The sequence below is a fragment of the Telopea speciosissima genome, chromosome 4 (genome assembly GCF_018873765.1).
Source record: "Telopea speciosissima isolate NSW1024214 ecotype Mountain lineage chromosome 4, Tspe_v1, whole genome shotgun sequence".
Classification (NCBI taxonomy): Eukaryota; Viridiplantae; Streptophyta; class Magnoliopsida; order Proteales; family Proteaceae; genus Telopea; species Telopea speciosissima.
Genome location: NC_057919.1, coordinates 30,567,347 through 30,589,749, shown reverse-complemented (window position 1 = coordinate 30,589,749; position 22,403 = coordinate 30,567,347). Strand labels below are relative to the sequence as shown.

Below are 22,403 nucleotides of genomic sequence, written 5' to 3'. Positions count from 1 at the left end.
AAACTATTACAACCATTAAACTAGACTTATGAAATCAAAACTAAGAATTTGAAATCAAAACTAAGAACCTAAGCCAAAAATAGGAAAAGAAGAGAAAATTTCACTAAGTGAATGAAGTAAAAATTACACTAAAAAAATGAATTAAAATTGAACTAGAAACTAACTAAAAAACTAACTTGTTCCAACCCAAAGGGCAAGGGGTATTTATAGGGGGAAGAGAGGTGAAGAGAGAAGAGGGAAGTGTAGGAGAAATATTCCCTAAGAAAAAAAAATATTCTCTTCTTCTTCCTCTTTTACAATGCCTTGAATCCTAAGAAAAAAGAAAAAAATAGAAAGAAGAAGAAGAGAAGATTGTTTACATAGACCTTCTATTTTTAGAAAAATAAATTTCTAATTCTAACTTGTGCTTCCTTTTCTTTGTAGATATCTTCTCCAAGCAATAAAATCAAAGATGCTTTGATTTTTCAACCTTCCATAGATGAGAAAATATAAATCTATCCCAAGTAGAATTCCAGAAGTGCCCTTGAGAAGTTGGAGGAGAGAGAGAGTAAGGGTGATGACTAGGATTCTTTCAAGAATAAATAAAATACCCATTCTATCCTTCAAAAAACTTGGAGCATGGGGTGCTTATATAGGCCTCACCATTGTGTTCCTTGTGAAAAATCACCCAAAATAAACCCAAATTTCGTCCATTTTGGAGTTCGGGAGCCCAAGATATCTCAAGTTGAAGTTGGACTATCCAGAGCCCTCCAAATGGAATCTTTCGGGTACAAAAAATATAACTTCTAGTTATTTTGTTAAGGCCCCTGGAATCCGAACTTCTGCTTCACTTTGTCCCCGGCCAACTGTAAATAATTACAAATAAACCCCTACAGACCATTTTCGCGCGTCGTTACGGAAACGGCCGTAACTTCTTCGTTTCAACTCAGAATCAAGTGCCGTTTGAACCGTTGCGAAGCTGACTCGATGGGCTACGTATCCAAGTCATTAACACTTCTAAACTGCTTAAAAACATTTCCTTAGCATCATCTCCTCCATTTTCACAAGAATTCACCTAAACCCTGAAAAGCACAAGAAAGCACCGAGTAACTCTGTCCAATGTGGTAAAATGTATGCTTTATACCCTAAGATTTCACACATAAATGTGCTCATCAATTCTTAACAGTCCTGCTTTGCCTTTCCTGCTCATCTGCCTCAGTGTCAGGCTTGTCATGTTCATGCCCATGTTCATCTCTTCCTTCTTGCCTATCCTCACCTGCTTCACTCACCTCAGTGAGGTCTTCAACTTCAATAGGATCAACTCCTGAGCTAGTAGAGAAATTTACTTTCTCATCAACCTTGACATCTGTACTTTCCACAAGTTGGCCAAGTCTTTTGTTGTAGCATCTATAGGCTTTACTTGTGGTGGAGTAGCCTAAAAAGATGCCCTCATCAGCTCTATCATCAAACTTCCCCAAATCTTGATTTGTATTTTTGATGTAGCACTTGCTACCAAAGACTTTGAAATGTCTTGCTGTAGCTTTCTTGCCAAACCAAATCTCATAGGGAGTTTTATTCTCATGAGCTCTCAACATACATCTGTTGTGAATATATACTACAGTGTGTACTGCTTCTCTCCAAAATTTGTTATCCATGTCATTTTCAATCAACATGGTCCTGGCCATCTCTTGAATGGCCCTGTTCTTCCTTTCTGCAACACCATTTTGTTGAGGTGTTCTTGCAGTTGAGGTCTGTCTTCTGATGCCATTTTCATAACAATATTCTTTAAAGTTTTTCCAGGTGTACTCACCTCCTCTATTAGATCTCAGACATTTAATCATTTTTCCTGTCTGTTTCTCAACTTGCTTTCTGAAAACTTTGAATACTTCTAATGCTTCTGATTTGTGCTTCAAGAAATATGCCCATGTCATCCTGGAGTGGTCATCAATAAATAAGATAAAATATCTCTCTCCTGTGATGCTCTATGTCCTCATAGGACCACATATGTCAAGTGTGTACCAACTTCAATGGTTGACTGGTGTGGTACTCTTTTGACTTGAAAGATGTTCTAGTTTGTTTCCCATTCTAACAAGAACCACAAATATGGTTTGATGGCTTTGAAGAAATTTTTCCAAGACTATTAAACCTAATATGTCCAAGCCTCCTGTGCCATAACCATGTCTCTTCTTCCATGCTTACCATACACGTGTCTTTAACTGTCTCTGTCAAAGTGTAAAGATTCCCTGAAGTTCTCTTTCCAGTAGCCATCAACTTCCCTGTGCTTGTTCTTCTAATTTCACAACCTTGGCTATTAAACACCACTTCATGTCCCCTATCACAAATTTGACTGATACTGAGTAAGTTGTGTTTAAGCCCTTCCACATACAAGACATCCTGGGATTGCATCTTCTCATTGTTGAGACTAATGGTACCCTTTCCAACTATTTTGGCACCATCATTGTTCCCAAACTTCACTGACCCACCTGCATAGGTCTCTAACTTCTCAAACCTCTTCTTATCTCCTATCATATGACTTGAGCAGCCACTATCAAGAATCCATGGTGTTGAGTCCCCTTGAGTTCGGAAAGCTGTTTGTACAACCATAGAACTGTTGCCCTTTTCTGGACTGCTCTTCTGAACCCAAACTCTGTGTCTTGATTGAGGTTTCTGTAATTGCTTCTCTCTAGGAATTTGTCTCTTAGGCTTGGTTGCTTTAACACTTCTGACATTACCCTGTCTATCTATGTTGTGTGGTCTCTGTGGAGGAAATACTGTTTTGCAGTCCCTGGCAATATGTCCATAATTGCTACATCTGTAGCACTCAACCATCACATCCATCAAGGGTGCAAAAGGATTCCTATCAACAAAGTTTGGTGGACCAAGATTGAATTGCAATCTGAAATTTTGTGTCCAAAAGTATTACACTTGAAACAATGACCTTGAAAGAGCTGTCTTTGTCTCATTGGCTCTCTTTGCCATTTGTGCTGAGCCCTGTGATCAACAACATTTTTAGCTTTCTGTTGAGAAAGATAGTAATAATCAAAGTTCTCTACTCTCCTGTCGGGCCATGCCATTTGTTGTTGTCTAGCATGGTTAATCTTATGGGGTGGAGTTTGGTTTTTCTCAACTCTCTTATCTTTCACAGTAATAGGATTCTGTGCTGTGCCTTTTCCTTTTCCCTTGGCACTCTTTGATGATTCTCCTACAAATCCAAGACCGAATTTATTGTGAGTTGATCTTTGAGAACTAAGGATCTCATCAAGCTTCTTGCTACTAGGATGCACTTGTGAAGATGTTTCTATGTCATGTATACTTGAGTCATTCTCAAACTCTGCTACCTTTGCCTTGAGAGCATCAATCTCCTTCTGGAAATCAGAATATTCAACTAGGATATTGGTCTCTTCTTCCAATTTAGCCTTTAGAGATAGAATTTCTAACTCAAGCTTTGTGCATTCTGTAGTTTTCTGTGATAACTTCTCTTCAAGATCTTCTAGAATTTTTTTTGATTCATCTGCTTGCTTTTTCAATTGAAGAACTAATTGTTCTTGTTCCTTAAGATTTTGTGAAACTTGTTTAACCTTCTTTCTTTCTTTCTTGAGCTCTTTGAGAGCAGCTCTAACTCTTCTTCAAAGTTCACTTCTCCTTCTTCTTCATCTTCAGAAGTTGTGCATGTTTTTGGTGATTCAACCTCTTTTTCTTCAAACACCATAAAAATGGCATGATCATCTACATCATCATCTGATTCATCTTCAGATTCTTCCTTAGATGTGTCATTGCTCTTCTTAGAAATGAAACTTCTTTTATTGAATTGATTTTTCTTGGATGACTTGAAGAAAAACTTCTTCTTCTTTCCCTTGAAACTTATTTTCTTTTCTACTTCATCATCACTCTCCATTTGCCCCTTGTGGGGACATTTAGCTGTAAAATGTCCAACTTTACCACAGTTGAAACACTTAAAATGGAAGTTTATTTTTATACTTTCTTGCCCCCTTTTTTTAGCTTTCTGGTGAAGTGGGCTATGACCTCATCATCATCATCACTGTCTTCTTCTTCACTTTCAGGTTGCTCTTTTATTTTCAATTTCTTCATTGCCTTAAATGCTGCCTCTTTGTCAACTAACTTTCCTTTGCCTTTTCTCATCTCATAAGCTGTAAAGATCCCATGTAGCTCATCTAAGCTAAGTACTTCCAGATCCTTAGCTTCCTCAACAGCTGAAACCTTGGAGTCAAGTCTGTCTGGTAGAGATCTAAGAATTTTTTTCACAACAACAGAGTTTGTTAGACTATGGACTTCGTATTTGTTCAATACTCAACTTTTGTTGCACCTATAGCTGGAAGCACCCACACCCAATTTTTCTCAGCATAGAACTGAGAGGGCAAATAATGCCAGTACAAAATAGTACCCACTGTTTGAGAGCACCCACTCCCAGTATTTAGCACGCACTAAATACAGTACAAAAACAATACGATTTTGGGCTTATAGCAATGCCCTACAAATAAACACAAACTAGAATAAGTCTATCAACAATATTCACCTACTTCTAGCATACTTCACTAACAGGGATGAAGCATAAATAAATAAGGAGTCATAAGAATGCTTACAACCCTCACACAAGCGGTTTGAGCTTTACAGAGATCAACTGAAGCCCACTGGAGCTATCAACTTTGTCCTTTGTGGAGAGATTTGAGCTTTCAAGTAAGCACTGCCATGAGGGGACCACAATAGCTCCTTTCTTCTTGTCTTCTTCCTCTTCTTGTGTTTTCTCAAAAACACAAACAAAACCCCACTTTCTCCATAAACAGATCTTCAATAATTATGCTCAATCTTCAACAACCCACTTGAAATACGCTTTAATGCATATGGAATAGCCTTCTGTTTTTTTTAAAAACAAAGCTTGAGAGAGAGATAAGATTCCATCTTCCCCTTTTTGGTTGCTCTATTTCCTCAAGCAAAAAACCCCTCTTTTTTCTTCTCTGCTAACGTTTCTGTAGCTCTCTCAATGAAGAAGAAAACCACTTCTCTTTAGACAATAAAAGACTTTTTTAAAAAGAATCAAATAACCCTTTGAGATGAACCAATCAAATCTACAAAGAGAATCTTCAAACTGGGCATTGCTAAAAGAGCTTCTTGGAAAATGCAATTGCACGGCTTCCGAGAACTTTTTGGAGAAAATATTTTAAACTATTTAGCTCTCAAGAGAAACGTTATATCACCAACTTCTTATTAATTTCAAAAGAAACCCCCTTGTTTCACCTAATTATGTCATTGTAGACATAACTAATATATATTTGCAAAATAAACCCCTAAGATAAAAACTGCATCTATATTGCTGGCCGTGAGCATGAGTTGAATTCCAAAATATTCCAGATTTGCTTATATTCTGCGCACCCATACGGAAAAATTCATAACTCCCTCGTCTGACATCGGATTAACAAATCGTTTGAACCGATGGAAAGAGGACTCGACGAACTAACTTTTTTCAGTTTAAAGCTCTTCCAAATTCTGCTGCAGGACCCACTGAAAAAATCACCAAAAGTACCACAGCTGCAGTGACCTGTGAATTAGGACACAAGAATGAATCCATAAGCCACCAAACACCTCCAAACACTTTGTATCACTGCTGCCCATGCTTGCAATGCTCTGAACTGCTACCAACAACATTTCCTGAGCCACTGGACACTGCAATAGCCTCAAGACTGGCCATTTCATCATTGCTCTGCACTTGGTTGCCAACTATGACAACCTATATGCAACACCTCTCTTTTTTTTTTTTGGTACAACCCCTCAACCTCTCATGACTTATAAATAAGTCAGAGAAGAGGGACTTCAAAAGTCAAAAAGAGTCTTGAAAGCACTTGAACATATCTGCAGTTATTTGAAAATAAGTCTATGATCCAAGAAAATCCACATATGGAATGCCTTTTAAGTCTTCACTTAGCTTGAGTACAACATTTTGAAGGCTTATCCTTCAATATGACTGCAATTAAATCCGAGAACGTTATGCACAAGATGAGATGATACCATTGCTAGGTCCTTCATATTCATTTCTCCAACTGTTTTTGACTGTGATGTATGGTCATTTTGGAGCTATGACCATGATTGACCCTTTTATTTCACTTTAGGCAGTTCTTAAACCTCTATACAATTCAAAGAATGAGTTACAAGCTCCAAAATGATATATTAAAACAATGGGAAAAATATCTCTACTTGGTGGTGTTTCCTACGCCCTCTCACAGGACACCGTGAGATGACGCTGCCTCTGCCCCCTGGGTAGATACCCAGGCGTTCTCACCCATTGGCTCAGCCTTGTGTAGAGACCATGCAACCAAGTAGAGATCTCTTGCCCTAAAACTACAATGGCAAGCCAATGGCATCCTTCACATGATCCACTTTTCAACAACACAACATATCTTACTTCCTCACCAGCTGATTAGGTAACCGATCTAAGCTCCCTGTCCTCACCTCTCCACCATCCCCACCCCAAAACAAAACAAAAAAGAAAAAAGAAAAATGGGGAAAAAGACAACTAACAAAAAAACCTGATGTAGATTCGTGGCTGAACCGTCTTGACCAGTCTGGCCATCCAGACCAAGATGAATCAGGTCCCCCAACCTTTTTTCTGGTTTTCTAGGATATTAGTAGTTTAATTATTTTGATTTTTTTTTTAATCTTTTATAGTGGGGAATACTAGATAGGATTGGTAGATACGTGGTAGATTAGATTTATTTTCCAGTTTCCTTATTTGAGTTTGTTTCCTAGACCCCTAGTTACCCTTCATTAGTTGGGTTTCTTCTTTTATATAGGTTGTACCTACAATGGAGTTTTAGACTAGAGCTTCAAATTGTTGAATTTTTGTTGAATGTGTGGCCTTCCATCTCTCCAGCAAGACCTTTCTTCTTCTTATTCTTCTTCTACCCTTTATTTTTTGTTATTCTTTTCTTTTGCAGGTGATATCTATGTCTGGGTAATACTTGCAGCTCTATGTAACTGAAGCCATCTTCTTTGATTCTCTTATTCCTCTCTCCAAATCAGGGAATAAGCTTCCTCCCCTAGGCCCATGGAACAAGAACTCGTCGAGATCTCGGTAATATCTCACTATTTTCAAAAGGCGAGACGAGATGGAAGGCAAAATGGAAAACTACAATGTTTCAGTTGAGATTGAGATCTTGATTCGACCGAGACAGAACCAAACCCCCCTTTAAGTTATGCTTTAACTCGACCGAGACCAGTCGAGATCTCGACTGGTCTCGGTGCTCTGGTTGTCTCGACAGTGAGGGTCCAAGAAACTTGAAAAAATTGGTTTTGATCCCATTTTTCAATGGAAAACTTGCCAGATTGTGTAGAGATATGTCAACAATCATCGACAACACTTCTATGTATTATGCGGAAGAGTACGTGCAATGATTCAGCAGCATTATGACATGGGAAGCCTATGTATCACATACAAACTAACTTGCTTCGAAACTATAGCTTGGAATCATAGAAGTATATGTTAAGATTGATGTATTTTACACTTTTATATTTCTAATGCTTATTTAAGTAAGTTGTTCTACATTAATTGTATGCTTTGATTGCTTTCTATTACTAACTTATGTGTAGAATAGGGCCTATTAGTAATTTAGCACGTTGTAGCCTACCAATCTAGGGTCCGAAGTCAAACTCCTATTCGGACTTTGACCATCTTCCCCACCACGCCACCATCTTCCCCCACCCCCACCTACAACACCTCTCCCTCTCCCACTCTAATTCTCCCCTCCCTGCAACCCCACCCGACCCTCCACTATCCCCCACCCCACCCTATACAGAAATTTTTAGTCTCAAACGAATATTCCAGATTCTCATGAATGAGTTGGATTCGCTTCCTCGATTCTTGCTGATTTTTGCTAGAGATATTGAGCCTATTGACCAAACTGGAACCATCATGGTCTCGGGTTCTCGGCAGGGATAATATGGTTGGCAGTTGGTGAACTTTACATCCCGGCAGCAAGAGTTTGCTACATTGAGCAGTAAAGGGAAACCATGGGCAAGACAAATCGATGAAGACGTACCCTCTTGATTTGTTGTGGGAGCCTTAGGACTTGTACAAACCTTCAAAAGCAACAACAATAACTAGTATTTGGTATTCGTCTTCTGTGCATTATTCATTGTAGCCAGAAGTTCAGTTAATTTTTCTTTTGACATTCATGGAGATTCTTTCACATATTTGTATAGAAAAAAAGACTAGATAAAAAACCCTTTAAGACATTGAGATTGGGTAATTTTTTCTTTGTTATTATATTTTGGTGGTGAATTTGATCCTGTTTCTATCTCCATTATAGGGTTTCTTATCTCTCTCTCTCTCTCTCTATCTATCTATTTTCATTTTTTTTTCTCCCTATATTGGGAAGGGATTTGGTGCAAAAATGTTTGCCATCTATGGAACAAAAGAGGAAGGGATGGATTATAGCTTCACAACCAAAATAGAGTATTCAAGCTGAAATGTATACGGGTTCAATTGCTAATCTGACTATCCAAGAAGTACAATCCTTGAGTGAAGGTTGGTAACTAAATACTCAGTACAGTATGCCAATAGCTAATTGACAAGCAACAAAGAAAGAGATCATGGGGAGGGGCACAAGTTGCAGAGGGTGTTGGAGAAGGAGGAAGAGGGGTGGGGCGGGGTTGAAGATGAGGATCGGGCAAAAAGTTGCAGGGTTTTGTTTGGTTTTGAACCAACACGGTTAGGTCGATCTTGGTCTATTGGTACCGGTCGGCTTGGGTTTGACCTAAATAACCCAAATATTGTTTAGAGATTTGAAATATTCTAAGAGTGACCATTGGATTAGTATAAATCCACTTGTCGCTCCTAGCTTTGAGGGCAAGACAATGGCAGGTAGCTTCTTGGCAGTAGAGGATCTGAATCCTACATTTGATTTGTGTTAAAATAAACACCACGAAACACAAACAAAAAAAAATAGATCAAACAAAGACGACACACAGATTTAACGTGGCTCGCACACTAATACGATGTGCTACACCCATGGGTGAAGCTGAAGATGATTCACCTTGTAAATGGAAAAAGATACAAATGGAGATCTCTAAAGAACACCTAAAATGGCGCAAGAACGAACACCCAAAACGGTGCAAGAACTCTCACACAGAAACCCTAGCTCAAAAATCTCCAAATATAACTTGTTTCACTTGCTTACACAATAAGATAGATAAAACATCTAAATACTCCTCCAAGCGGGTCGATTCTATCGCCCCAAGCCCTCCGCTACCATCATAGACCTCATAAAAAGTCCCATTCAAGTCGCCACCAAAATTGTCAGAGTAGGTCAATCTTTGAAACAGGTAAAAGATTTCGAGACACACACAACAATTTGTAGTCTGGATCCCCTACCCCATTGGATAACTACATGAACTTTCTCATTTCGTCCATGGGTGTATGGTCCCAACGGCTTTTTCAATAATAACTGTCAATGTCGCCTCATGTTTTTTATTTTTTTTAATTGCTTTGAGAATGAAAAATAAATTAAAAGGAAAGAGTAAAATACAACACAAAAACTAAAAAGACAAGCCTAAAAGGGACCCAAATCAAAATCCCAAAAACAAATAATCAAAGGCTGATACATCAAAAGAGAAGGTGGGAAAGAAATACCAATAAAACGATTATACATCAAAATCCCTGGGGTGGTGGGAGAAACACCAACAGAAGGATGATACATCAAGAGCCCAGGCAAGGGTGAGAGATAAGAGGAGGGTCCCAATGCAGTTAAATGCTTATTTCTTAAAGTGTTAGGGCTTGCAGAATGAATAGGGAGAAGTCCATCTTCTTTTATTCGTTTTCCACCAAACGTGATGAATGACAGCCCTAAAGATAAGCTTTCCAATATAATCTCAGATTGACATACCACAATAGCTCAAGGAATTGTTATCGAATTGGGCAATTTATATCAGAATTGAAAGATGGCGTATACTGACTCAGCCCCTCCCCTGGCATGATATTATTTGCTTTGGCCCCAAGCAGTGTTGGGAATTTGCTTTGATACTATTGTAACGACCCCACACGGTGTCGGGAGTTCACTCTGATACCATTGTAACGACTTAGCCCCTCCCCTGGTAGGATATTGTCTACTTTGGGGTTAAGCCCCTCACGACTTTAAAACACATCATACCAAGTAGAGGAGGCCAACCTTTGTCAATAGTAGGGGTGTCAATCGGTCGGTCCAGGCCGATTTCAGTATGGCCTAATCGGTCCTCCCTACTTTAGGATCTTGCACCGTGATCGACCCATTTAGGTCCTCATAGGCTAAGCATGGTCCCATTTATAAACGGTCGATCGGGTACCAGTCTATAATTAGGCTTGTACTAAACGAGCTAAATGTGCATATAAATGGACTCATACATATGATGGCATTTATTTGGAGCTCTATGGCCTTTAATCTTAATGGACATACATACGATGACATTTTGAATAATATAAATGGTCTTGATTATGTGTTCCATTTATCTTTGGCCCATCAACTCTATAATGCAATAATATACAATTATCAATTCTATATTTTTACTTGGCCCATAGTTCTTATTTATAGCTTACGTAATGCAATATGATAAACTAATCAAGGAGATTAAGAAAGGGTATATTTGGGATAAAATAGGAAATTTATGAAGTAATTGGGGTAAAACAAATGGTCAATAAAACAGGATTAAACATGTTGGTCCTTAAAAGTGTCAGGCCCGCTCGGGCGTCCGTCGGGCCATCCCCTTGCACCAAGACCAACTTGTTTAGCTAATGTGCAAGGCCTTAGCTTGACACATTTAGCTAACATGTCAGGCCGGTTTTTTTTTTTTTTTTTTTTATGGAAAAAAAACATAATATAAATTAAAAGGAGAGAAACGTTTGTATAGTATAGATAGAAGGCGATATAGTCGAGTGGGATGTAGCGCAGAACCGAGCTAAGGTTAGTAGTGGAGAAGTCCATTTAGATTTCCTACCTACAAATTTGACAGAAGTAAAATTGTCTGTTTCTTCATCTAAATTAAAAAAGACCGGGACTAAGTTCCGGGTAATATTCAGCTGGGTACGAAAAGTAAAGACGTCCTAGATGTTAGCATTTGTAAGCCAACATTCACTGAGTTGAAGTCCAATGTTTGAAGCCTGTTTCCATCCCTGCAAGAGCCCGGTTAGTTCAGCCTCCATTGTGTCATGCGAGTCCAAAAATCATGCAGAAGTTAATACACTTTGGCCATCTATCAAAAAGCAATAAGCCCATCCTGTTAAACCTACTGAGGGTTCAAAAATTGACAACCCTAATCAATAGTTCAGGATCTCCCTACCTAGCCAATGTGGGACTAAAGGTTCTTGACTCACCTCACTGCCTCGTTTCTTGGCTATTGCCTCACTCCCTCTATGGGACACACCCCGCATGGTGTCAGAGTTTTTCTTTGATACCACCGTATTGACCAAACCTCCCTTGGCATGATATTGTTCACTTTGGGGTTAACCCCCTCATGGCTTTAAAACGCGTCATACCAAGTAGAGGAGGGCACCCATTATCAATAGTTCAGGATCTTCCTCTCTAGCAGATGTGGGACTAAAGATTCTTGGCTCACCTCACCGCCTCGTGTCATAGTTATTGCCTCACCCTCACTATGGGATACAACATCGCTACTGTGCTCGACCTCACCACTAGGGTCGAGAGTTTACTCTGAAACCACTGTAACGACCCAACCCCTTTTATCAATAGCTCAAGATGTCCCTCCCTAGCCGATGTGGGACTAAAGTTCTTGGTTCACCTCACCGGTTAGTTTCTTGACCTTGGCCTCACCTCTTCGTTTCTTAGCATAACCTCACCCTCTTTACAAGACACAGCGTCCCTGTTTTGGTAGCCTCACCACTAGGGTCGAGAGTTGGCTCTACAACCATTTATAACTCCCCAACCCCCTACCAAGCCATGATGTTGTCCGCTTTAGGGTGAAACCCTCATGACTTTAAAACCCGACGTGCCAAGTAGAGGAGGCCACCCTTTATCAATAGTTTAGGATTTTCCTCCCTAGCCGATGTGGGACTAAAGGTTCTTAACTCACCTCACCACCTCGTTTCGTAACAATCTCGTACCGCTGGATCGATATGGACCAAGGGTAAAAAAGAAAAAATCTTTTAAAAGCAAATCATGGATAATTCCATTTGATCCAACCCGATTCAGTACTAAAACTGTATTTATCACTAAAAATTTTTAAGATCCACCTCCATTCTCTCTAAATAGAAAGTATTATTCTTTGATGATGTCACCTCATATTAATTAGGAACATATAGGTTGGACCATACAAAGGTGTTGATTTCCTTTGCTTCTTTGATTATTTTAAGTTTTTTTTGTGAGGATTAGATCGGTCGTAGTTGCTGATATAGTCAATTATTGCAGATATGCAACTTCCAGTAAAAGGACTCTAAAGTATCCAATTGTAGCTACTAGCTGGCTGCTACAATCCTCCCTTCTTGAGGAAATAAATGATTCCAAATCGCCTCTGAAATGTGTGTAGCTCCTTCCTTTGAACTTTTGATCTAGGCGAAGGCGATAACTCAGAAATCCATGTAGTTCCTTCCTTTGACCTTTGGATTTATTTATTTTTTTTTTGTTTTAATTTCTCTTGACTATGAAGAAGACTTCAATTAATTTGGCTGAAAGTGTACAGGTAAATAGAAATTCTGGAACTTGAGTGTTAAATGGACCATCACATGGCAGTTAAGCATGGGCCAGCATTTTTCTTTCCCTTAAACTTCTTTTTACAAATGCCCCCCTAAAAATATCCATTTGTCCAAATGCCCCCCTACAACTTTTCTAATTGCAAATTCCCCCTTACTTTCAAAACAGTGTAGCACTTTGGTCTAGTCCATTAATTTGAGACGTTAGACGTTAGTTTTAGGGAATCTAATGACCAAAATGCCTTTTTGATAAATACCCACCAAAATTAAAGAATAAAATGACCAGATTGCCCTCATCTTCTCCAAATGGTTTAGGATTTCAAACTGAAAATCAAACCCTAGAGCATTTGGGGAAAATGAAGTCTAAAATCAAACCTCCAAAATTGAAACTGAAAAATGGAGAATGGGTTATGATGTGTTAGAGCCTAAGTTTCATCGCATTGGATTCTTGATTTATGAGTTCTGTAATCAAGAATGGACAGAAAAAAGCAGCTAGTATATAACAGTTGTACTATCAAATCTGCTTTACTAAGGTAGGTTCAAGAAGTAACGTACTAATATGTCGAAGATGGGAGAGCAAACAAAAGGAAATGAATCTCAGAAAAACAGAGCACACAGTAAACATTGATTATAACCATTATTCGGGGAGTGTGTAAGCTATCACTCTGTCTATAACCCTACATAGACAAAACGATAAAACACCCAACACCACCACCACCATCACCACAAAAAAAAAAAAAAGGAACGAGTAAGTTATTTCATTCAGTGAGTGACATGGGTATATTAGTTCTGAGTTATTTTTTCCCTTCCTGATTTGAGATGATTGTTATCGGATGCTGACTTTGGGAATTTGGCTCAAATGGAGATTGGATTTCTTCATTTGCTTCATCGGAAGATGCAGCTAGCAACCATGATCGAGTGACAAGGTCAGGTCATGGTTACTACATCTCTGCAAACGATCTCAACAACAAATTCCCTCATCCCTTGTCTTGATTCATTGGAAATTTTCTTCACTGCAACTTCAATTTTGGAAGTTTGATTTTAGGGTTCATCTTCCCCAAATGGTTTAGGATTTGATTTTTAATTTCAAACCCTAACCCATTTGGGGAAGATGAGGGCAATTTGGTCATTTTATTATTTAATTTTGGTGGGTTTTATCAGAAGGGCATTTTGGTCATTAGATTCCCTAAAACTAATGTCTAACGTAAAAAATTAACGGACTAGACAAAAGTGCTACACTGTTTTGAAAGTAAGAGGGAGTTTGCAATTAGAAAAGTTGTAGTGGGCATTTGAACAAATGGGTATTTTCAGGGGGCATTTGTAAAAAACCCTCTAATCCTTGGAGACATACTAGAGATAGAAATCCTTGGAGAAATAATACTAATAAATAGCATCATTGGAAAACTAGGTTTTCTAACTTGATTCGTCTGGGGACTCCGCCTTGTTAAACCTAGTCAAGGCGAGTCTTTTTTCTTTTTTAATGCCATAATATGTATGAATTAGTAAAATATCAGAAAAATCTGGTTTTCTGACTCAACTTGTCTTTTAGAAAAACCTAATGACTAGGCTCTGTCAAACCCAATCAAGGCGAGTCATGTTTTTTTTAAAAAAATTTTAATGCCATAAATATAGATGAATTAGTAAGAAATCAGAAAAAAATACAAATATGGGAAAACTGGGAAAAAAATTTAATAAATCACATATCAATGCATTTTGAGTTTTTTTGTTTTATACCATTGAACAAGAGAAGGGAGTCAAGGAGTTGAGGGTTTCTTACTCTTTTAGAATACAAATGTACTATTTGACTCAACTCAGTTTTAAGTAAACCGACTTTATGGTTTTTTGAAAAACAAATAAACACACCATGTTTGTCATAGTTTTTTTTTTGTTTTTTTTTTTTTTTTTTTTTTTTTTTTTTTTTTTTTGGGTTTGGGGGGGGGGGGGGGGGGGGGGGGGGGGGGGGGGGGGGGGTTGGGGGGTGGGGGGGTGGGGCGGGGGGGGGGGGGGGGGGGGGGGGGGGGGGGGGGGGGGGGGGGGGGGGGGGGGGGGGGGGGGGGGGGGGGGGGGGGGGGGGGGGGGGGGGGGGGGGGACAGTTAAAATACCAAGTCTTATTTGACTAGAATGATTTATGACCCGAGTCTCATCATTTTTTACCTTGACTTAGTTTACATGACCCTTGATCGGATTTTCCAAAATTTTGACTTGACTTGGATGACTGGCCCTAGTCAAAACCTAGTTTTCCAACTATGATAAATAGTTGATTTATTACATAGCATAAAAATATAGACAATAAGCTATAAAATAATACGGAGAAAATTTTCAATCACCACACTATCTTAGGGTTCGCAAACCCCAATAGGGTTTTAGCATGTTCCTCAAAATATTCTCCAGATCGACACTAGCTCCCACACACATCTGAAGCAACACGGTGAATGGATTCCCATTCTCTATGGCTTAAGGAAAACTCGATCCAAATAATATTCCAGATCACAAGAGCAGTTGGTTTTTTTTATTTTGACTATTAAGCTTAGTAGATCTTATTTATTTCAATTTTAATCTTATCTAAACTTGGGTTAGTAGATGGGTTTCTTTGGCCTTCTAAAGCTGTGGAAGTCCCATTACCAGGGTTATTTTGGTTTTCTCACTTCTTAGAGAACTCGCATGCATTCGCTGCATTTTAAGGTCGAAACTGCCTTGGTTGAGTAATGTCAAGTTGCCGAAAAGAAGCATTTATGGGATTTGTATTGTTTGCCAAATGCCAATTGACTTGGTCAAGAACCAGAACCCCTTGTCAAATTAATTGTGGCTTGGATGTTCTAATCAGTGAGTCCCACATATGGGAGGTACAGCACTACAGCTCATAGTAATCCAAACTAAGCTTTCCTTAGTTTCTAACTTCTATCTTGATAAGTCGCTCACATTAATAGACATTTTTAGTTCTTTTTAATTCCATTAATTATTCAAATTCAAATTTTTAAAAGCCTGAATGTGCAGGCCTGATATATATTCTAACTGTTGGATAGGAGATTATGCAGATTGTTCCCTCGTCAAATTTCAGAGTGAAACTTAATATGAATTTTTTTAAGCTATTCAAATCTTGCTCAAAATTGACCTGTAATGTGGGTTAATGCTTTTGGGCTTAAATCTTACAATATTAATCAACAAATATATTTTTTTTTAACCCAAATATCATTTGGAACCGGGGAAGCCCCTAAAGCTTTATTAAAAATAGAAATATAAACAAAATACAAGGGGGGAGGGACAAAACCCGCCTTACCCCTATCCAAGGAGACAAAAGGAACACTCACAACTCAAGCCTTTCCAAAATCTAGAAACCCAAACCCCAATTAAGAAAAAAACAACTAATAACGGAAAACTGGTAAATCAGCCTTATCTTCTCTGCGGATGCGGGAAAGATCAGCAGGAAGCTCCCTTTGCGAGCAGAATGATGTACTACATTCTAACTTGCAGGCTTGGTTGGCAAGAAAATCAGCAGCGCAGTTACTCTCTCTATATGAAAAAATCACGTTCGCTTCCAAGCTATGAATCAAATGAATAGCTTCATGGAACCAAGACCAGCAGTTCCATAACGAGCACGATCTCGTAGAGATAAGCTGAACAATGGTTTTGGAATCCGAGTTAATATGGCAAAACGTGTGGCCCATGTTAGCACACATGCAAAGGTCATCTAGGAGTGCCCTCAACTCTACTTCGGTATTGGAACAAACCCCATAGAAATTAGCAAAAACCATAAGAAAATTAGACATTGCTTACAAGGGCATACTTTGCCCTACTGCATCTCAACCAATAATCTCAGTAGAAATTATTTCCGTAACTTGCCTCTTATCTACATTCGGGTGCGTACTAAATGGACTCCCTTCACCTTCCAAGGGTGTGACATTTCCATCCATACCAGAGGAACTGGTTGATGCCCGCTCTTGGTCTTCTTCTCCAAAAGGATTGCAATACCTGTCTGTAACGGAGGGACTTGTAGGTGGACTTAGTGCAATAGATATGGGTGAAGCTTCAATGCTTGATGCAATTCCAGTATTTTTTTTGTGATTTTTAGTTACTCTAGAGTCATGAGAGGAAGGATCCATCTCATCATATTTTTTTGCCATCTCAACAATTCTTTTGAGTTTAAAAGTGTTAGGATCATCACGTCTGATGATGTTCTCATAGTTACGAAAGAAAATAAGTAAGAATATGAAGAGGGCTAGCAGTGAAGCAGCTCCAGTGATGATGAACAATCCCCCAAAACTATCTAGTGTAAGACTAGATGAAGAAACCTTGGTACTAAGGTCTGGACAATTGTGCTGCCCAAACCATGCTTGCTCAATCCGTGACATTTTTACTCCTTCAGTTACATTTAATACTGCCCTCGAAACATCAGATGCCAGTGGAGAACCTTTTGGAAAAGCCTGTAAGAAATACAAATAGAAGGAATTTACCCACACAAATACTAAAAATAGGAGGGGTGAAGGAGAAAAAGAGAGAGAGAGAGAGAGAGGACTTACGAAGCCGAATCCATCTGCCTTATATGTAGGTCCAACCATTGTGTACTTGTCACAGTATTTTGAAAGAAAGAGTTTCATGTAAGGGATCTCATCAAAAGCAGCAGCAATACCACCATTATCACTCCCTTTAGATAAAGCTTCATCCAGTTCTTCTAAACTTGCATAGGTTCTAATCTTGGACTCATTAAATCTCATTTGCTTTAGCATCTCAAACACAAATGAATCTTGTTTGTACCCCACATAAGCCCCATTTCTTATGAGCTCTTTTACATCTGTGACAGTAGGTTGAAGCTGTTGAACTGTCAGCATGGAAGTTAGGCTTGCTGTGTAACTTGATGTGAGGATGAGCACAACAAAAACCCATATGATAACAACGAACCTCGCCAAGTTGCTGAAGACCTCTTCTGTAGCCATCGAATCAACTTTTATTAGTATTAGTCCACTAATACCAATTAAGTGGGTTTTTTTTTTGTAGAAAATATCTATAAAACAAGAGAAGAGGAAGAGTATTTACTATGTGCAAAAACCATTGTTGAGAAGACAAACCAGAAGATCATTCCAAGTTGATTTATAGGTGAACCCCTAAAATCATTGTTTACTCTGTGTTCGAGAACCCAGATGACAAAGCCTGTGAAGATGAAGAAAGCCAGAGTAGTAAACCATAGATCCCATTTTAAAGGCTTCAAGAAAACCCACCGATTCTTTCTCTGATCTTCTTTGATTGGAACTATCATTGTTACCCCTGACTCTGTGAATGGCATTGTAAAATCGACATAGATGGACCGATTGGCTCTGATAGTTACATCACCAACCACTGCATCATATTTCTGTCATAAAACAATAATAATGCACCATAAGGAAGAGTATAGTTGAAACTGAAAAGGACCACAACTAATTGTCAGAATATAAATCTAAACTTACTTGGAGATATATTTGGTAGATCAAATCATTGTATGTCCCGGCACTTGTACCATCAGAATTCATGAATGGAATAAACTCATAAGGAAGAGCATATGCCAGTTCCCCGATTACAGCATTAAAAACATCAATGCAGTACCCAGTGACAATTGGGGCATTTGTAGTAGGATCTATTGCTACCTTCACAAATTCAGTAAATTCTTGCCCAACAGGAACTCCAATCTTCAATTTCTTCCCATTTGTAGGGATTACCCAACCCTTAGGCACAGTAGTAGAATTTCCTGGCCATACGATATCACCGAGATTGGAATTCAAAGACGAATAAATTTTTGTATCAACTGCATTCAGTTCACGTAAAATTCCATTTCTTGGGGTCCAAAACCCAATCTCCCTTCCTCCACCACCTATTACATTGAGTATTCGGAATACCGATGATTGTAGTTGTCCATCAACAAGGCTAAATTCTCCACTTAAGCCTGTAAATTTTCTCTCCAAGATTGCCTGTAGAAGTTTAGGACCTATTGTAGAGATTCCAAGAGTTGAAAGGTCTGTTAGTCCATCAACAACTTGTGGGTGCTGGAAATGGGTATTCTCTGCCCCAACTTTCTCAGCTGCCAGTGCTAGTGCCCAAACAGTATCATATGCCCACAGTCCAAAAGTGTTGAGGGTAGCTCTTTCCATATCAGTGTTTTCCTTGTGGAATTTCTGTGTCCATCTGATGTTAAAATTCTTAAGTTTATCAGACATGGGCACATAAGGCGCAACACCAAGTACACCTTGCATAGAATGGGCAACTGGGGGATCCATGGAATTCAATCGAGTAGATAGCCCATTTGTGATAATCCAGGCATATCCTTCATTCATCATTCCAACATCCTTTGTTTTAACGAAGAAACGAGCAGCGAGGGAGTATGACATATGAACAACAAATACTCTAGTTTGCATTGTCATCAACTTGTAGAGCTCCGAAAGAATTCGATCATCGGTGGCTGAAGGAGAAAGGACACTTCTATAGGGTACACGAGTCTCAATTGCGGTGAAGGCATCAACCAAATAAGGTACAATTCCTTTACCATAATTAGTATTCTCATATATCAGTACAACTTCCTTCCACCTGAAGGCTTGGACAATGGAAGCAATTGCTTTTACCTGAGAGGAGTCACTAAGGGAAGCCCTGACAAAATAAGGAGTTTGAGCTGAAGACAGAGAAGGACTCGTTGCAGAGAAAGAGATAATGGGCACATGAGCTTGGTCTCCAAGATCAATCACAAAATCGGCCTGGGATGATGTTTGTGGCCCAATAATTGCTTGTACTTCTATGTTCTTTAGTAGATCAAGAGCTACATCAATAAAGAACAAGGAAATGATCTATGTTTATAAATGAAATTTTACCATAGCAGAAGGGAAAGACTAAAAATACAAGAAGGCAAATAGTAGAGGAGGAAAGAGAGAGAGAGAGAGATGTTAGTTACCCATCGAAGCAGCACGGACCACACTGTTCTTTGAATCCCTGGTGTGGAAAACCAGTCTTGTTTTGTAGAAACTGTGAGTGGCATAGAAATCAGACAAAGCCATGGAGATGCTGCTCAACCCAATTCTCCCAATCAGTTTATTGAAATTAAGAACCACCCCAACATTGAAGGGTTTGGTTGTATTTTGAGCCACACCAAATTTGCCAATGAAGAGACTCAGAGAGAATATCAAGATGAAAGGCAAAAGAACTTGGACTGAGTACTTCATCTCTAACCTCAAAAGGACTGTTGAAATCTTAAGTTCATTCAGCAATAAACTTCTCCTTTATAGGAATTTGATAGAGTACTGCTAGAGGAAAAGATTGTTGGAATATAAACCATAAAGAAATTATGAATTCTAACGAACCAAAGAATGTGTATGGGCCTTTAAGTCAATGTTCAAGCTGTTCTATTTGAACAATCTGACAGACTTGAAGTTTTTAAAGGAAAATTAGACCAAGTAGTACAATTAATAAAAGCCAATGCTAGACTTGTTTGTCGTGTAAGAAATATGCTGAAAAGTCTTTCATGACAATACTGTTATTTGCGAAGTGAGGGGGAAGAAGATCTGTCCCTAGATAAATAAAGCAACGAAACCACAGACGCGCAGAGAGAGAGAGTGATTACGTATTTAACATTTCGTACGGGTTGATCGATGTGTGTTGGCTTGCACGCAGAGAAAGCATGGAAAATTCGAATTGATCTGCAACGGATTCATGAAGGAAGAGTGTGGGTCCCATTCAACAAAGGGATGGGGAATCATATGTGGACCCCACCTACTCATCAAAATCGATGAACGAACCCAATTCATCGCCCCCCTCCCCCCAAAAAAAACTCGGCGATTCCACACATACAATCAATAAGATTGCAACGCTTCTACATACCAACATGTTCAATTCTTTCTTTCTAGGAAAATGCAAGTGTTAACAGAATTGGGTTACACCCGATCCATGCGCCCACTTGGGGCTGACATGGGGTCCATGACCCATTAAGGTTTGGAGAGCATGGCCTTATATTAGATGCTGCCAGGGTGTTTGAAAGCGCACTCCGTTGTCGTTGCCACTTATGCCAATCCCCTTGTTATTATTCAACATTAAAAAAAATGTTGGGATTTTATTAGGGTTCTTGAGGAAGAAGATTGGTGAAGGCATTCTTGAGAATCGTCGGTGATTCTAAACTCGTGCAATAAATATCAAGGGCTGTGGCTTTGCCACAAATTACCCATATCTACATATGGGATCCAACGACTAACTGCGGGGCTGTGTGTTTCTATGCAGTGTTGTGTGTGCATGATAGTGGTGGCAAAAGCGGGTATCAAGTACTTAGTATGATGTGCCCCATCTCCCCGGGGGTAGAGGCACAACAAGGAGTACCCTCGTCATTTGACTTCACTTCGAACACACATGATGCAGTTAGTACACAAAGGGGGTTAGCCAAACATGTTATCAAACAATAATGCAGAAGGAAGAATATTCTTACGTTCAACGGTAGCATCTAGTATTGAAAGCTTGACCATCAATCCCCAGCGGAGTCGCTACTGTGAGGATCCTTTCCTGGAACCACGCGTGAGGGGTGTTGGATGCGTTCCCCGCGCTTGGCTCGGATGGGTTTGGGATTATGCTCCTCGGTTGGAGAGAGAGAAGGAATGCGTTTTCTCAAATGATTATGATTTATCAGGGGATGGGGGTTATACAATTAAATGAAATGGAGTCGCCACCTAGGATTAGGGCCTAGGACCCATTGGTGTAGTCCTGCGAAGGGCTACGGGACTTCGTTTGGTCTGGTCAGAGATTCGGGGTAAGTGGTCAGGTTATGAAAGTAGGAGGGTGATAGGCACCCACCTCGCCCGGCGAAACCGATCTTTCTAATAGATGCTACTTTTTTAATATTCTTCCTTCATAAATGTCCTCCTATTCCCACATGTATAGCTAAAATGATGCACACACTGCTTAATTAAATTAACTACTGTACACTACATAGTTATAATTTAAAAGTCTACATTGTTGCAGAATTAAATGCGATGAAAAAGTTAAATACCTATATGTGTTTAAATCAATGTAATTATATAGGACGAATTGCGTCCCCCAGCTCAAGTGGGGGCAAAAGACTGGCTTTGTCCTTCATCGGACAAAGTAACTGCGTCGAGAAGCAGTTACCTGGATATCAGGCAGAATAACAACGTCTGAAAAATATTTGGGGGGTACTTACCCTGATGTCGGGAAGCGTAACGGCATACAAGTGTCGAGTGCTAAGACCTCGGATAGAATAACACCGTCGGTGAGCTTTGGAAGCTAAGCTTCTTCAAATATTGGGTAGAGTAACGGCGGACGGGCGTCGGATACTAGGACCTCAGACAGAATAACGACGTCAAAAAGTGCTTCAGAAACTGGGGATTAGGACATCGGGCAAGGGGACTAGGCCATTGAGGCTTCGGATTTTTGGACAGAACTGGGTTAGGAAAGGTGGACCCAGAGGACCCGAACTCCGGACAAAGGGACTGGGCTCGAAGGCTCAAAATCGGACAAGGGCAGAGTCCCGAAACTAGGAAAAAAGAAAAAAACTAAAAAAAAATTGAGCTTTGCGGGTCCCCCTCTCCTCCACTTGAGAGCTTGTTTGAAATGAGGGGTAGGGGGCTATTTATAGGCAAAAGTTCATCTGGCGACGCCGCCAAACAAAAAAATTTCATTTTGGGTATCCTGGCAGTGCCACGGTCGGGCACGGTGCTACTGGGTGGTGCCACATCCAAGTACGACGCTGTCGGGAGGTACTATGGCCGAGCACGGCACTGCCAG

The 22,403-nt window shown here is 39.6% G+C and overlaps 2 protein-coding genes across 2 annotated transcripts in view; both read right to left on the bottom strand.

Moving 5' to 3' along the window:
* Positions 1–2,064: 2,064 nt before the first annotated feature.
* Positions 2,065–19,854, bottom strand: LOC122659190 (glutamate receptor 2.7-like). The gene is made up of 9 exons (XM_043854327.1): positions 19,573–19,854; positions 18,104–19,440; positions 17,697–18,009; positions 17,183–17,586; positions 16,506–17,086; positions 4,110–4,225; positions 3,617–3,897; positions 2,956–3,497; positions 2,065–2,836 (listed from the first exon to the last, which is right to left on the bottom strand). The coding sequence occupies exons 1-9, from the start codon at positions 19,838–19,840 to the stop codon at positions 2,065–2,067; spliced, it is 4,614 nt and encodes a 1,537-aa protein (XP_043710262.1). The 5' UTR covers positions 19,841–19,854.
* Positions 19,855–21,731: 1,877 nt separating this feature from the next.
* The window catches only part of LOC122659189 (glutamate receptor 2.7-like), a 23,601-nt gene continuing 22,929 nt past the window's right edge, over positions 21,732–22,403 (bottom strand). Inside the window, 1 exon segment of the mRNA XM_043854325.1 lies at positions 21,732–21,767. Within this exon segment, the coding sequence (XP_043710260.1) occupies positions 21,732–21,767 (36 nt within the window).

What these genes read in the sequence shown, in the direction of transcription:
- LOC122659190 (XM_043854327.1), bottom strand. Translation starts at nt 19,840, where the DNA reads ATGAAGTACTCAGTCCAAGTTCTTTTGCCTTTCATCTTGATATTCTCT. An exon ending in AGGCAGATGGATTCGGCTTC is followed by an intron (nt 17,087 to 17,182) that starts GTAAGTCCTCTC and finishes TATTTCTTACAG; the next exon opens with GCTTTTCCAAAAGGTTCTCC. An exon ending in AGCTTATGAGATGAGAAAAG is followed by an intron (nt 3,898 to 4,109) that starts GCAAAGGAAAGT and finishes GACATTTTACAG; the next exon opens with CTAAATGTCCCCACAAGGGG.